This window comes from Tenrec ecaudatus, chromosome 16, assembly GCF_050624435.1.
Source record: "Tenrec ecaudatus isolate mTenEca1 chromosome 16, mTenEca1.hap1, whole genome shotgun sequence".
Classification (NCBI taxonomy): Eukaryota; Metazoa; Chordata; class Mammalia; order Afrosoricida; family Tenrecidae; genus Tenrec; species Tenrec ecaudatus.
In genome coordinates this window covers 105,303,658-105,316,371 of record NC_134545.1, presented here as the reverse complement: position 1 = coordinate 105,316,371, position 12,714 = coordinate 105,303,658, and the positions used below count along the sequence as shown (strand labels likewise).

General features: G+C 53.4%; 1 protein-coding gene across 1 annotated transcript in view; it reads right to left on the bottom strand.

Annotated features, from left to right (window-relative positions):
- Positions 1–1,650: 1,650 nt before the first annotated feature.
- DMBT1 (deleted in malignant brain tumors 1) overlaps positions 1,651–12,714 on the bottom strand; it is a 61,588-nt gene continuing 50,524 nt past the window's right edge. Inside the window, exons 23-28 of the mRNA XM_075533476.1 lie at positions 11,676–11,881; positions 10,893–11,077; positions 4,384–4,772; positions 3,254–3,519; positions 3,017–3,024; positions 1,651–1,980 (exon numbers count right to left, since the gene is read on the bottom strand). Coding sequence (XP_075389591.1) covers positions 1,837–1,980; positions 3,017–3,024; positions 3,254–3,519; positions 4,384–4,772; positions 10,893–11,077; positions 11,676–11,881 — 1,198 coding nt within the window. The 3' untranslated portion in view covers positions 1,651–1,836. The remainder of the gene's footprint in view (positions 1,981–3,016; positions 3,025–3,253; positions 3,520–4,383; positions 4,773–10,892; positions 11,078–11,675; positions 11,882–12,714) is intronic.

Sequence of the window (12,714 nt, the reverse complement as noted above, 5' to 3'; positions counted from 1 at the left end):
CCCTGCTCCACACGTAGAGGCATCACATGACAGCCTTCCATTGGCCTTGATGGGAGTGTTTCCGTCACAGAAACCATGCTAGAGATCGAGGCTCCGTCCCCCACGGAGCCTGCGGTCTCATTTCCCTGACACACCTCTGCCCACAGGTCACCAGGATGGACAAATCCACCGAGACACTTTGGCAGATGCTCCACCACTCGTCTGTATATTACAATGCACCCATGCCATTAGATCAAGGAGCCCTGGTGGCACAGTGGTTAAGTGCTCGCCACTAACCTACGGGTCCCCGGCGTGAACCCGCTCACTGCCCTGTGGGAGAAAGAGAAGGTGATGGAATTATTCCATAAGGATTTACTGCCTTGGCAACCTTGTGCGGCCTTCTACTGGAAACAAAGGACGTCGTGAACAACAATTGAGCCAGCTAGTGCATGGACTCAGTGTCACTTGCGGGTACCCTGACTCTGCTCCTGGGGCAGGTCTCGGCTCCCTGCCTGGCCATTGTCTTCCCTTGGTGACTGATTCAAATCTTCAATGCCAGCTCCAGAGACTCAGCTCTCCCCATCTGCTTAGACCTCTCCGGCCTTGGCCTGGTGCTTGCCGTCCAATGCATTGGATTCCCTCTCAGTCTGTCACAGGGGACCCCGGAGGCTAGGTCTAGAGGGAGTGCGGGGGGCAGGACAGCCATGAGGACAGGTGGGGCAGCAGGGATCATGGGAAGTCTGCAACCTTGAGCCCTTGGGCCCTGAGCTTCTCTGACTCTGGCAGGATCAGAGGCTCACCGCAGCCCATGTGGCTGAACATCTCACCCTAGCCCTGGGATGCCTCTGTGGGAACGATTCTCTGAGTCTTCATGTGTAGGGTTCCCCAGCTTCCCTGATTCACCAAGGTCTTGTCTGCTCATCTCAGCAACCCCCTACTGCTCTTAGACCATCTCAGGGGGTAAAGGTTCCATTGCCAGCAGTTTGTTGGAGTTCCCCCTCCCACTGTATGTGACCCCAGGTCCCATGGTTTGGCTTCTCTCCTACCTCCCAGGAAACTTACTGTCTCCTTGGGACCCATCCCACTTCTTTGCTCCACCTGAGCTCTTGGGGGGCCACCTCTCAACCTATTTTTCCCTGGAGATGGCACACACACAGGCATCCTGGTGGCCCAGTCTCAATCCCACAGGCCTCAGGTCCCTGTGGAGGACGCTCCTTCACGAGACACTCCTCACCCCACACACTAGACATGACACCAGAAGACACAGATTCCTGGGGAAGTGGGGGCCAGCATCTTCCATATGAAAGCTCCTGTACTCTCACCTGCTTTGGGTGGGGTCAAAATATTGCAAGGATTCTGAGAATCCAGTTTGTATTCCCTGGAAGATTCTGGAAGCCACAGGGTTGAGCCAGCCATCTGCTCTCTGCCATTCCTCCTGATAGCCCAACCTACCTGTGTATTGAACGAGTAGCAAGTTGTGCTTGGAAGGACCACGAGGAATCACTAAGCAACCAACCCCACACTTGCTTTGAAAACAGTCTTTTTTATTCAGATTGCTCCACCCTAAAGCAAAGGTCGGGTTTGTGCCACAGGCCCGCAAGCTCTGGTGCTAGCAGTGTGTGACTGATGGTTGCAGGGAAGTCTGGAGAGGCTGCCACATTTGGTCCCGTCACATGGCTTGTGGGTCTGGGAACAGGTTGGCTGCCCGCTATCCCTGCTGTGTCCCCGCCACACGCCTGTGCCTGGCAGACAGCGGTGGTGGGTGCTCTTGGGGCCTTTGGTTCTCTCTCCCTGCTCTGGCATCTGAGAATGCGGAGGTCGATGTCAGAGGTCCTGCCATGTGCTCACTTCCCAGCCTCACATTTTGTAGCTCAGCGGCCCGCCACTAGATGAGCGTGTCCTTCTCCCCAGCATGAAGGCCGCCAAGACCACGACCATGACCAAGAAGGCTCCCGCGAAGATGGCTCCCTGGGAGCCAGCCTGCTCCTTCAAGCCAGCCTGCTCCTTCCTGCCAGCCACCGACAGGTCTGGGGAGGAGAGGAGAGCACGGTGATAGCTTAGCTGGGACGAGGGAGGTGAGAAGCGGGACTGCCCAGTGGGTACACTGAGAATTGTGGTCTGATGGGAGGCCCCAGAGAGAAAAACCAGCAGGGATAGAGGTCCCAAGAGGGAAACTGAGGCTACATCATAGAGGACCATGTCAACTAGGTCTGGGGAGGCTGTGGAGCAGGAAACCAGGCCTGACCTCCAGGAGAACCAGCTGTCCCCAGGCACTGGGCTGATGGCAAGTAGAATGAACTGGGTCTGGGGCCGCCGGCTGCTGCTCGAGCCCATCTCCTCCACGGGGAGGCAAGCCCACAAGGGCCGGCTCTGCGTCTGGTTCTGTTTACCCGTTTGTTTCCTGACGCACACTGCCTGCACCGGTGCCGGCGAGCCCGTTCCGACCCGTGGTGACCCCTGATGTGTCGGGAGGACTACGCGCTCTCGGGTTTCCCAAGGCGGACGTTTCAGAACTGCCAGGCCCTTCTTCCGTCAGGACTCTGGGTGGAGTCCAACCTCCCAACCTTTTAGTTAGCAGTCGAGTGTGTTATTGATTTGTACCAGCCTGGCGCATGCCAGACTTCATTGCCTATGCCCCGGATACATGAATCTGGGAGGAGGGAGGTCTGAGTCTGCTAGACTTGGGGGACCATCTCCATCAAGGACGGGAAGCAGAGAAGTGTCAGAGGCCCTCTAAGGAGGGCAGGCATCTTCTTACTGGTGTAGCTTCATTTTTGCTTGGTGTTAAGAAGGCTCCAGGGGAGATGGCTGGCTTAATTTGCACAGGTGAACTCTGGGCCATGTTGGGGTGGGGGCAAGGGGGATTCATCCACCACCACCCCCCCCCCACGGGCCCAGTGTGGCTGGGTCCCATGGGAATGTGACATAGTACACACGACCTTTTCCACAGCCCTTGGAGGTAAGGATTAGTAGTTGCACCTCGCAGGTGAGGAGCATGGGCTGCTTAGAATCCAGAGTCCACAGGAATAGGGGACACCGGGCCCTCTGTCTCCTGGGTCAGGATCTCTAGCGCAAACGTCCACAAGTTCCCCTTCCACTGGGGAGTGGGCAGGAAGAACAAACACCTGTCTCCACAATCTTACCAGGCCCCGCGCCCTACAAGTGGGTGCTCAACTGAGGCTGAAAGATGAAGCAGCAGAGACATTGGAAGTCCTCAAGGGGCTCAAGGGGCTGTCTCCCCAATGGAGAGCAGGCTCAGAGGGTGACCACTTACCTAGGCTCCGCTTCTCTGGGGTGCGCTGTTTGATGGGGCCCAGGATGACATCCACCTTCTCCTGGTAGGCACCCAGGTCCCTCTTGGATCTCACCACACAGCCCCTGGAGCACCGGGAGGAGGGGTCGTAGGCCTTGCACACCACCATCTGACACCGCAGGTACACCGAGGGGTAGTGGTTGACGAAGTGGAAGGACCTGAATCTGAAGCGGGCCTTGTGTGGGGAGGGTGAGGAGTAGGAGTAATAGGTTTCATCTTTGGTGCACCTGGGGGAAGAGAGAGGCGGCCATCAGCTCGCACCAAGGACGGCCCAGCCCACCCGCTGCCCATGCCTCGTGCACTGCCTGCTCGTCTCCCCTAGGAAGGCAAGGCCCATCCGCTGTTAGTCACACGGACATCCTGACTATGGAGGGCAAGCTGACCTGAGTCCCAATGATGTCAGCCAGGGCCTTGCTACCTCTGTGCCTTCTGAGCTTGACTGGAAACATGGACCTGGGAATGACCGCGCTCTGGGTGATGATGACCAAGACGACCTCCCGTCCGCTCGGGGTTAGACATTCCGGGAAGCCCACCTGCTGGCTATGCTGTGTCTAGCTGCCAGCTGCTTCATCCCCTTTCATCCTCCCAGTGACCTTATGAGGTGGGCATCACGACCCCCATTTGACAGATGACAGAACTGTGACTCAGAGGCAATACCACGAGCATGCGGCAGAGCTGGCCTTGCCATCGTTGTCTGCCCAGCTCCAAGACCGGTGCCTTCGCCTCCCCACACAGCTGTCCACCCAACGCTATGACGTGCTTGGGCTTCGGGGCTGTGGGATTGAATCGTGCTTTGGCAGATACTCTGCTGGGGACCGCTGGAGAGTCCTCCAAGGCTCCGGACACTGGTTTCTCCGGTTGTTAACCAGAGATGACTGCAGAGACCAACCCCCAGTAATACAGCACACAACGCAAAATTGCTTCCAATGGAACAAACTACCGAATAGTAGCGACTTTGTCGGGGAAGAGGATGTGGCTGAGACTGAGCTACTGAACCATCTGATTCCCCAGAATCCTCAAATCTTTTGGTCTACCAATGTTTGTGCCATTGAAAAAATGATCCAAGTTCATCTGCCTAAGACACTCCTTACCCTCGGCGGACTAGGTCGTAAGTCAGAGATGTGAGGTTACTGGGATCCGGTGACGCCACACAGGTGTCTACAAACAAGGCCAAGGAGGCATCCGAGTGCTCGATTTCAGCCTGAACGTACAGTTCCTGGTTCAAGTCCACGTAGTACGGGGAGCTGGTCACAGGGTAGGAGAACGAGGGGGATGTATAAAAGGAGATGTTCACGTCGAAATTGCCGTACTGTATTTCCTTGACCTCGATAGTGTCATTGGCAATGTACATGATATCCACCCAGGTGTCCTGCAGCATCCTGCAGCTGACATGAATGTGCAGGTCCTTCTTCCGTTTGATGACGCCACCCGAAATGGTTGCTTTGAGGAAGTTGGAGTAGGCGATGGTATCCTTGTCAACCTAGGAGAGGCAGGCAGGGGACAGTCAGTCCAGTGCCACCTGGGAAGAAATCTGACTGCAACTGGGGGTGGTATGGGGGGGAGCAAAATGGGAGGGCTCAACAACTCTCCCCAAAGTCTTCCAGCTCGAAACAAAGATGGTGCAGACCTACTGTCATGGCTCCAGTTAATAACCTGCTGGACACCCAGTTTAACTAGCAAGACCCCCTTTCCCCACGTCCCTCTTCCTCTCCCTTACCAGGGAGACCACAGGGCAGGGCAGCTGTTGGCACAAAGGAGGTGCTCCTCCTGGTGGCAAGATGGGTAAATTCATTTAACCCCTTACTGTGCCTTCTAACTAGGCTGAGTTTGACTTCAAGACTCTGAGCCTTTCTTGCTTGTTTCACCCCCACTGTGCTCGTGGGGCCCTGGGGGAGGCAGCCCCATAGTTGGAGCTTGGTGGGGTCATGCTCCCTGCTGTTTGCTGGATGAGAGCTGGGAAGTTTGGTGTCTGAAGCTTCAGGCATTGTGACACCAATAGGAGTGAAAACTGCTGCCTGTCTCTGACCCCACAGGGCAGGGCCTTTTCTGAGACTCATACGGACACAGAGGGGCCATGGTGATGATGGGGTGTCCCACTCTACCTGCTCTTTCCCTCCCTGGGCCCTAGGTCATCTTCTGCTGTCTTGCACGGAGCAATTGCGGTCAGGAACACTGTTCCCTCATGCCATGGGCTGTGCCCTTTGGGGAGATGAGACCTTACACCTGGTGGCTGCTGAGCATCTTGCGAGAAGATGATATTGAAATCTCTCTTTTCCTAGACCTTGGCAAGGAGTCTGGAAGCAACAGTACCACCGAGTGTGTCAGGGGAGCTGAACCATAGGTCCAGGGGCCAGAAGGGAGGAGGGGCAGTGTTTGATGATCACCTGGCCTGCAGGTGCGGGAAGTGAGAATTTGTGGCCAGAGTTTCCTCCCAAATTCAGTGTGGTAGAAGGAACTGCTCTGGCCTAGGTCTGAGTCCCAGAGTACTACAGTGCTTTTGCAAGAACAATCAATAAAAGGAAAGCACATGGTCCCGTGGTGGTGGTGGTGGTGGTGGTGGTGGTGGTGGTGGTGGTGGTAGAGGTAGAAGCACCTAACCTTATGTGCAGCCTTAGAGATGCCAGAGGCACCCATCTATCATGGTGTTGCTCTGTGACAGTGTCGATGTTGTGGGGCTGCTCAGTGACCATGGAGGACATGGAGGAGCTTGCAGATGGACAGATGATGAAGCAGGGCCTTATGAGCTGCTTCTGGAACTTAGCTGATGAAAACTCCATGGATAGCTACCAAACTCACTGTCGAATTGATGCTGACTCGGAGCAACCCTACAGGACAGGTAGGGCAGTCCCTATGAGTTTGCAAGCCTGACTTTTTACAGGAGTAGAAAGCCTCATCTTTTGCCCATGGGGCGGCTGGTGGTTTAACTGCTGACCTGGCGGTGGGCCACCCAACTCAACCACTGCACTAGCAGGGCTCCCATAGAGAGCAACAGAATGGCCTAAATGAACCCCAAACCCAATGCATTGTGGGTTTCTCAGGCTGTACATCCTCACTGAAGTTGACTGTCACCTCACTTGTCCTACAAGTGGCTGGTGGAACAAACTACCGCCCTTCAAGTTGGCCACCCAATGCCTAGCTCACGATGGTTCCGGAACCCCTGGCAGCAAAAATAGAAGCCCCATGATGTCGAGCAAGGTAATGCTTCCCAAAGTTTGTGACGTATCCTGTCCAAAGCAAAACTCTGTCCCAGGTCCTTTGAGACGTTAGAGAAATTTCCTTCCTAAGTGAGAACGCGTCCCACTTAAATCTAATGATTTTCCAGAACGGAATATTCCAAGAGACTTCCATTTAGTGTTGGTGATTACAGAACTCTACTCTGAATATACCCCTTCCAGACAAAACATTTAAGAATAGGAAGTTTAACAAGAAACATGAAGTGCTCTTCCACCTCTTGGCCCTTCCTCTTCTGTCCAGTCCCAGTTTCTGCTTTCCACCCATACAGACAAGGGCCTGGGACAGGGGACAGCCTGACCTGCAGGGGGAGCCCGAGCCCACACTTGAGACCCACTGAGCCCACACAGCGATATGGCGTGGGTGCCTTTAAACTTCCTAAACAGAAATGTTCACATGATCATTGAGCTCATATGTCATCTCAATAAGCCCTATTAGTGGTGTCATGTTGTCCCTCGTTCATTCAATTCTGTTTATGAACATGAACATAATCATACAATCGACTCTGGGCTCTAGGGAAAAAAAAAAAACAACAACTTCACACCAGACTCACTGCCATTGGGTCCATTCTGACTCAGCCGTAGCTGGCGTGTCTAACCCCTTCTCCTCTGTCCCCACCGAGCACAACATGACACCTCGGCTTCTCAAGACATCTCACGGAAGCCACACCTCCTCTCTTCATCATTCCTCCACAGCCAATCAGAGGGAAGTATGGGCTCCTTTTAGACATAATTTATTTCTGTCTCCAAAGTTTATTAAGGTGGGATTCCTTTGTCCGTGCTCTCTCTTCACCTTCTCGTGTGTCCACTAGACTCTTCTGTCTCTTCTTCTCTCTGTCTCTTCTTCTCACTATTATTTTCCACTATTCTCCCTTCACTCTGTCTTCCAAGCTCCCCTCACCCTGCCCCCTTATAAGCTCTCATTCCAATCTAAATACCCAGGCAGGTCACGAACTCTAATAAAACCTGTTCATTGAAACCCAAGCTCTGGCTCTTCTTAGCTTTGATTCCGGTTCTGACACAATGGTGGCCCAAACAAGGAGAGGTATTTATGGTCAGGACTGTCCCAGCATTAACCTCCCTTCAGCCACTTCCCTGGCCGCCTCTTCCCAGGTCTGCAATTGCAGTTAGAAATCTTGCAACTACAAAAAGCTGGGTGAGCATGAATATTTAAGTACCTGCTTTATCCTGGGGTCATTTGCTCTTGTCAGCCCCAATAGGCCCTCATCTCAGAAGTCCACAGTGCGAGATTGACTCTCTCGCCTCGCCTTGCCTCGTGGGGCAATCAGAGGGGGATGCCTTACTGTTTTGCTAGCCCCACTTCTCCCTTCATGGGATGCAAGGTTAACAAATTTAAAGGGGATGCGCTTTGAAGTGAGTTATCCTCTCTAGAACTTAAATACTCACTCATACCCTCTCCCCATCTCTCCTCAATTCTTGCTAGCCCAGGAAAAAAATGTCCCTTCTGAACAATGGAATTCCTTTGACCCTTCAGACCATGCTAGACCACAGACAGCCTCTATGCCTGTGGGCTCACCCAAATTCCTTCAGCCCTGTTACCATGCCCTCCTCCTTAGAAATGTCTTCACTCTTTGCTCTAAACCCTCTAACTCCCACCTTGCCCCGTCTTCATCTCCTCCCACCACCTTCAAGCCAACAAGCTACAAGCTGAGACCCCTATCCTGCTACCACATACAGCTTCTGCAGCTCATCCCTCTCACACACTGTTTGTGTCATCCTTACTCCTTGTTCTATGCCCAGAGCCCCCTCCCAGCTACGCAATCTGCCACTGATCTGACACTCTCCCCTGCTTCTGGCACCGTCGCACCATTTGTGTTCTACTCTTGCCTGCACAGAAGCAGCTTCTTTGAATCCAAAGATGCCATCCTTAAACCCTGTTCCCCTCCACCCTCTCTGTAAAGTCGTGGGAGCAGAAGGGCTGGTAAAATGTCCACTCCTTTCTCAGATTTGTGATTTATCTGTTCTAGGAAGATGTCTGGAACATTCTGCCTCTGACTTGGACACGTATGTCAAGAGGTTGAAAATCTCACTCAGTCTTAAACTTACCTGGCAAGATATCTGTATTATTCCTGTAACTATTCTGTATCCCAGAGACAGGGAGAGCATCCAGGTAGAGGCATTACAGAGAAGCAATAGAATTAAGGTCTAGAACCCAAGAGAAAACCCGGCCTCTCGAAGACTTCTCATGACTTCAGCAGGGTTAGTCCTCCACGCTAGGTAATACTACATCACCTTAAGCACACCTGATCTCACCTAGCTCCCAACATGCAGAAAGAGCTTACCAATGTGCTGGCAATTACCCTTCAAAGCGCAATGGGCACATGTGGATCAATCAACGCTGGGTCACAAGTGGGCGAGCCATTGAGACTCTGCTTGCTGCCAGAACCTGACCCAGAATGCAGTCAGCGGGGACGCGAGGAAGCTGGTTGCCTTTTCTGCCAGAAAGTGGGAAAGACAACCTCTTCCACGATGTCTCCAGAGTGACCTGCTCAAGACACCTTGCTGTCCCGGCTCCTGGGCTCAGCTCTGAAGAAACGGCAGTACCGTCCAGGGCCGAAGACCAACGGAAACTACCCATCTGTGCCCAGGGTAATTAGTGCCATCCCAGGGGAGCCCATCTCTTTCCTTTCCGCATAGTTGACAAACTACTTTCGCACCCGCCACTATTCAAGAAGTCACAGGTGCAGTAGGACAGTCACCCCTCTCACACACACTTTTGTCTTATGCACACTCCTCACACCGGCTTCTGACTGTTCCAAACTGCCTCACCCCCTTACTTGGCACAGCGGGTCTTACTAAATTCAGAACAGAACAGTGAGCGCTATGCAATTGTCAGGGGCCTAAAAGGCTCAATACCTGATCCTTCTCTTGCAAGTACCGCCAGGCACCCTACCTGCCTTCACTTGCTCCCAAAGGCTCTAATGCCCTGACATCTCCCTCCCAATTGCCCTCCTTTCCTACCTGCCCGCGTTAACCCCGTGGGGGAGGGGGGGCTCACACCACCTTGGGCTGCTTTGCATCATCAGTCTGTTTGCATCATCAGTCTGTTTGCATCAGGTTAAAGACTCCTTGACATTTCCCAACATGCCTCAGTACCCTATCGCCCTCCAACACTTAAGACACCTAAAACCTGTCATCTCAAAAATCCTTGGGGCGGGTCTGTTGAGGCCACCCCCCTCTACCAGCAACACCCCAATTCTGCAGCTAAGAATAATTACATTTCTATCTATAAACCTGTCAAAGCTACTGCTCTCAAATAGCTCATCAGAATTACTGGGCTTATTTTCCCCAGCGCCTCTGATAACTGGTTTTATATCATGTGACTATGTAAGTTTTGTTGCTATCAATGAGTCTGGTTCTATATACTTCTTCCAAAAGAATGAACCACTGCATGCAGTTTCCTGGGTAAAGATGCCTTACATATTCGCTGTTGGTAATGAAATAGTAGATGAGACTGCACTCGGCGCCACATGCTCTCATTGCGCACTGAGTATACGCCTTGCCACATGCTGCCTAGACTTCTCTGGAAGCAGGGTTCTCATTTGAAAAAGCCGGCAGAATGTGGGTGCCGGTGCAAATAATCACAGATGGGAAATGTGTCCGGAGACTTTTTCAGTGCTCCAGATCACGCCGGAGACTTTGAAAAGCCCTCGTCAATCCATCCTACATCAATCCGTGCCCCTCCTACGGCCTCTCATTGTCATATGTATATTTTGTTTCACTGTTTTCAAATTTTTCTTGCAGAAAAGTGTCCGTGCCGTCACCAATCAGACCTACATGAATCAGTATATGGCTGGATTCCAACCCAGAAAGCACTCGCTGGACCCTGCTGCGAGAGGACAATTTTAGGTTGTTCCTCTCCTCGCCCGGGTCCGCAGTGACACTACAGTTCTCAGCCATAGCCAGTGTCTCTCACCAGTCCTCTGTCCCCGCTGAGTGGAATGTGACACCTTGCGAAAACTTTGCCTCTCTCAGTCACCGCTCTGCTGGTGCCACCGCGAATTGGGGGGACGTGCAGGCTCCTTGCAGCATAATCATTTATTTCTGTGCCTGAAGTGTCTGAACACGGGATTCCTTTGGTCATGAGCTCTCCGACTGTCATCCCCTTCTCGTGGGCCCGCATGTCTCCCTGTCCCCTCCTCTCTCTAGTGTCCCCCGCCTTACTTTTGACTCTTCTCTCAACTCCGTCTTCCGATTTCCCCTCACCCTGCGCTCCCTACTCTCATTGCAATCTAAGCACTCAGGTGGGCCGTTCGTTAATGATCCCGTTCATTGAAACCCACACTCTGCCTCAGCTTCCCTTTGGTTCCCATTCCAACAGGAAGGAGCCTGGGAAGGCCAAGGCATACCTGCTTGACGGTGCCGCAGCCCGAGTAGGGGATCGTGAACACCACCTCGCTGGCCGTCACCCGGGGTTGACACCGGTAGTTCCCGGCCCAGTTGGGGATGAAGATGTGCTGAGGTGAAAAGCCCAGGGACTGGAGGTAGCTCCTGCTCACGCTGGCTTGCATGTGATTGGGCAGACACAGCAGCTCTGCGGGACGGGACGGAGGCAGACAGGGCACTCAGTCAGTGTTTGAGCCTCGGTGAGTCCGACCAGTGCATGCGCCATAGAAAGGTGGGCAGGTCAAGATGGCTGACAAACATGGCCGCACTTGGGGTGAGCCATCAGGCCACAGCTCCCCACAACCCAAGGTGCCTGATGGCTTAAGTCAGGCCCATCCTCATGGGGTCCCCACGAGGGAACGCTGGCTCTCTCTGCGGGAGCAATGGAGACAGGCAGCCACTGAGGGAAGTGTCTCTTCAAGTGACCACCGTTAAGTGAAGGAAATGAGAGTGGAATTGTGGGACCAGGATGAGAAACAAGTCGGCAGTGGCCACCCTTCAGGCACTAGCCGCCATGTGTGTAAAACACTTTCAGTTTCTGAGAACAGCCTTTCACACCTGTGCTTTGTCTCTTGGGCCGGGGTGAGGCTCAGACACCTCCCCTCTGCCTCGTCTGGTTCATGACGGCCTTTTGAGGCTGGCAGACTCCAAGACCCAAGACCCACTGTCCCTCTTGAGACCTGATGAGGCTCCTCTGGTGTCTTCCTTTCCTGACAGCGGGACCCCGAGGTGCCCGGGGCACTTACTAGTGCTGTCGTTGGAAGGACTGGAGTAGTAGTCAGCGCGGAAGCCTCGCTTGGTGATGCTGCTGTCACTGATGAAGCGGACAGACATGAAGTTTGATGACGACGTGAAGGATGCACCGCCATCACACACCCGCGCGATGAGAGGGGAACTGTGGTAGGGGCCGTCGAAGACTTCTATGTAGTCGAAGTTACAGCCCCCTTCCAGCCTGTGGGACAGAGCACGCATGACCTTTATGTCCGTTCCGGGTGAATGCTGAGCCTCAAGTCTCAAGGAGGGCATCTGAGAGAACCCAGACAGGTTGATGAATGAGGAGACTGGCACCTCACCCACTAAACGGGTTGCCATTGAGTGGACGCTGACTTAGGTGACCCCGTGTGTGTTACACTAGAGCTTCAGCCCCATGTGGTTTTCAATGGTTCTGACCTTTTGGAAGCATAGCACCAACTGTTTTCTCCCGAGGTGTCTCTGAGTGGATTTGAACCTCCAACCTTGCAGTTAGTACCAGGCACTTAACCATCGGCACCACCTACATATGCTCCAAACCCAACAAACTCACTGCCATCGAGCCCATAGTGACTCATAGCCCCCCCCAACTGAGAGTAGAACCGCCTTTGAGTGTTAGAGACGGTAGCTGTTGATGAGAGTAGAAAGCCTCGTCTTGGTTCTGTGGGAAAGCTGGTGGTTTTGAACTGCCCGCCCTGCAGTTTAACCACCCAGTGTGCAGCCACTGTGTCCTCAAACAGAGCAAAGATGCCCCTGCCCACGGCCTGCACCCCTGCCTCTTGGGTGACACATATGACAACTGCTCTTCCGAATGTCCTTTGCCATCGTTTATGATAACAACACACAGCTTCTCCTAGGGCTTGCCAACCGCTCCCTTCCCCAGGGAGGCATTTCTGTAAGCCTCACCATGGCCATGGTTTCACACGGCTCGGTGCAAAAAGGGCAACAGGGAAAATGAAAACGAATGTAGAAGGCACCTACTATTTGTGTAAAAAAAAAAATATGGGACATCCTGAGGCGAAAGGGCCATCGGCG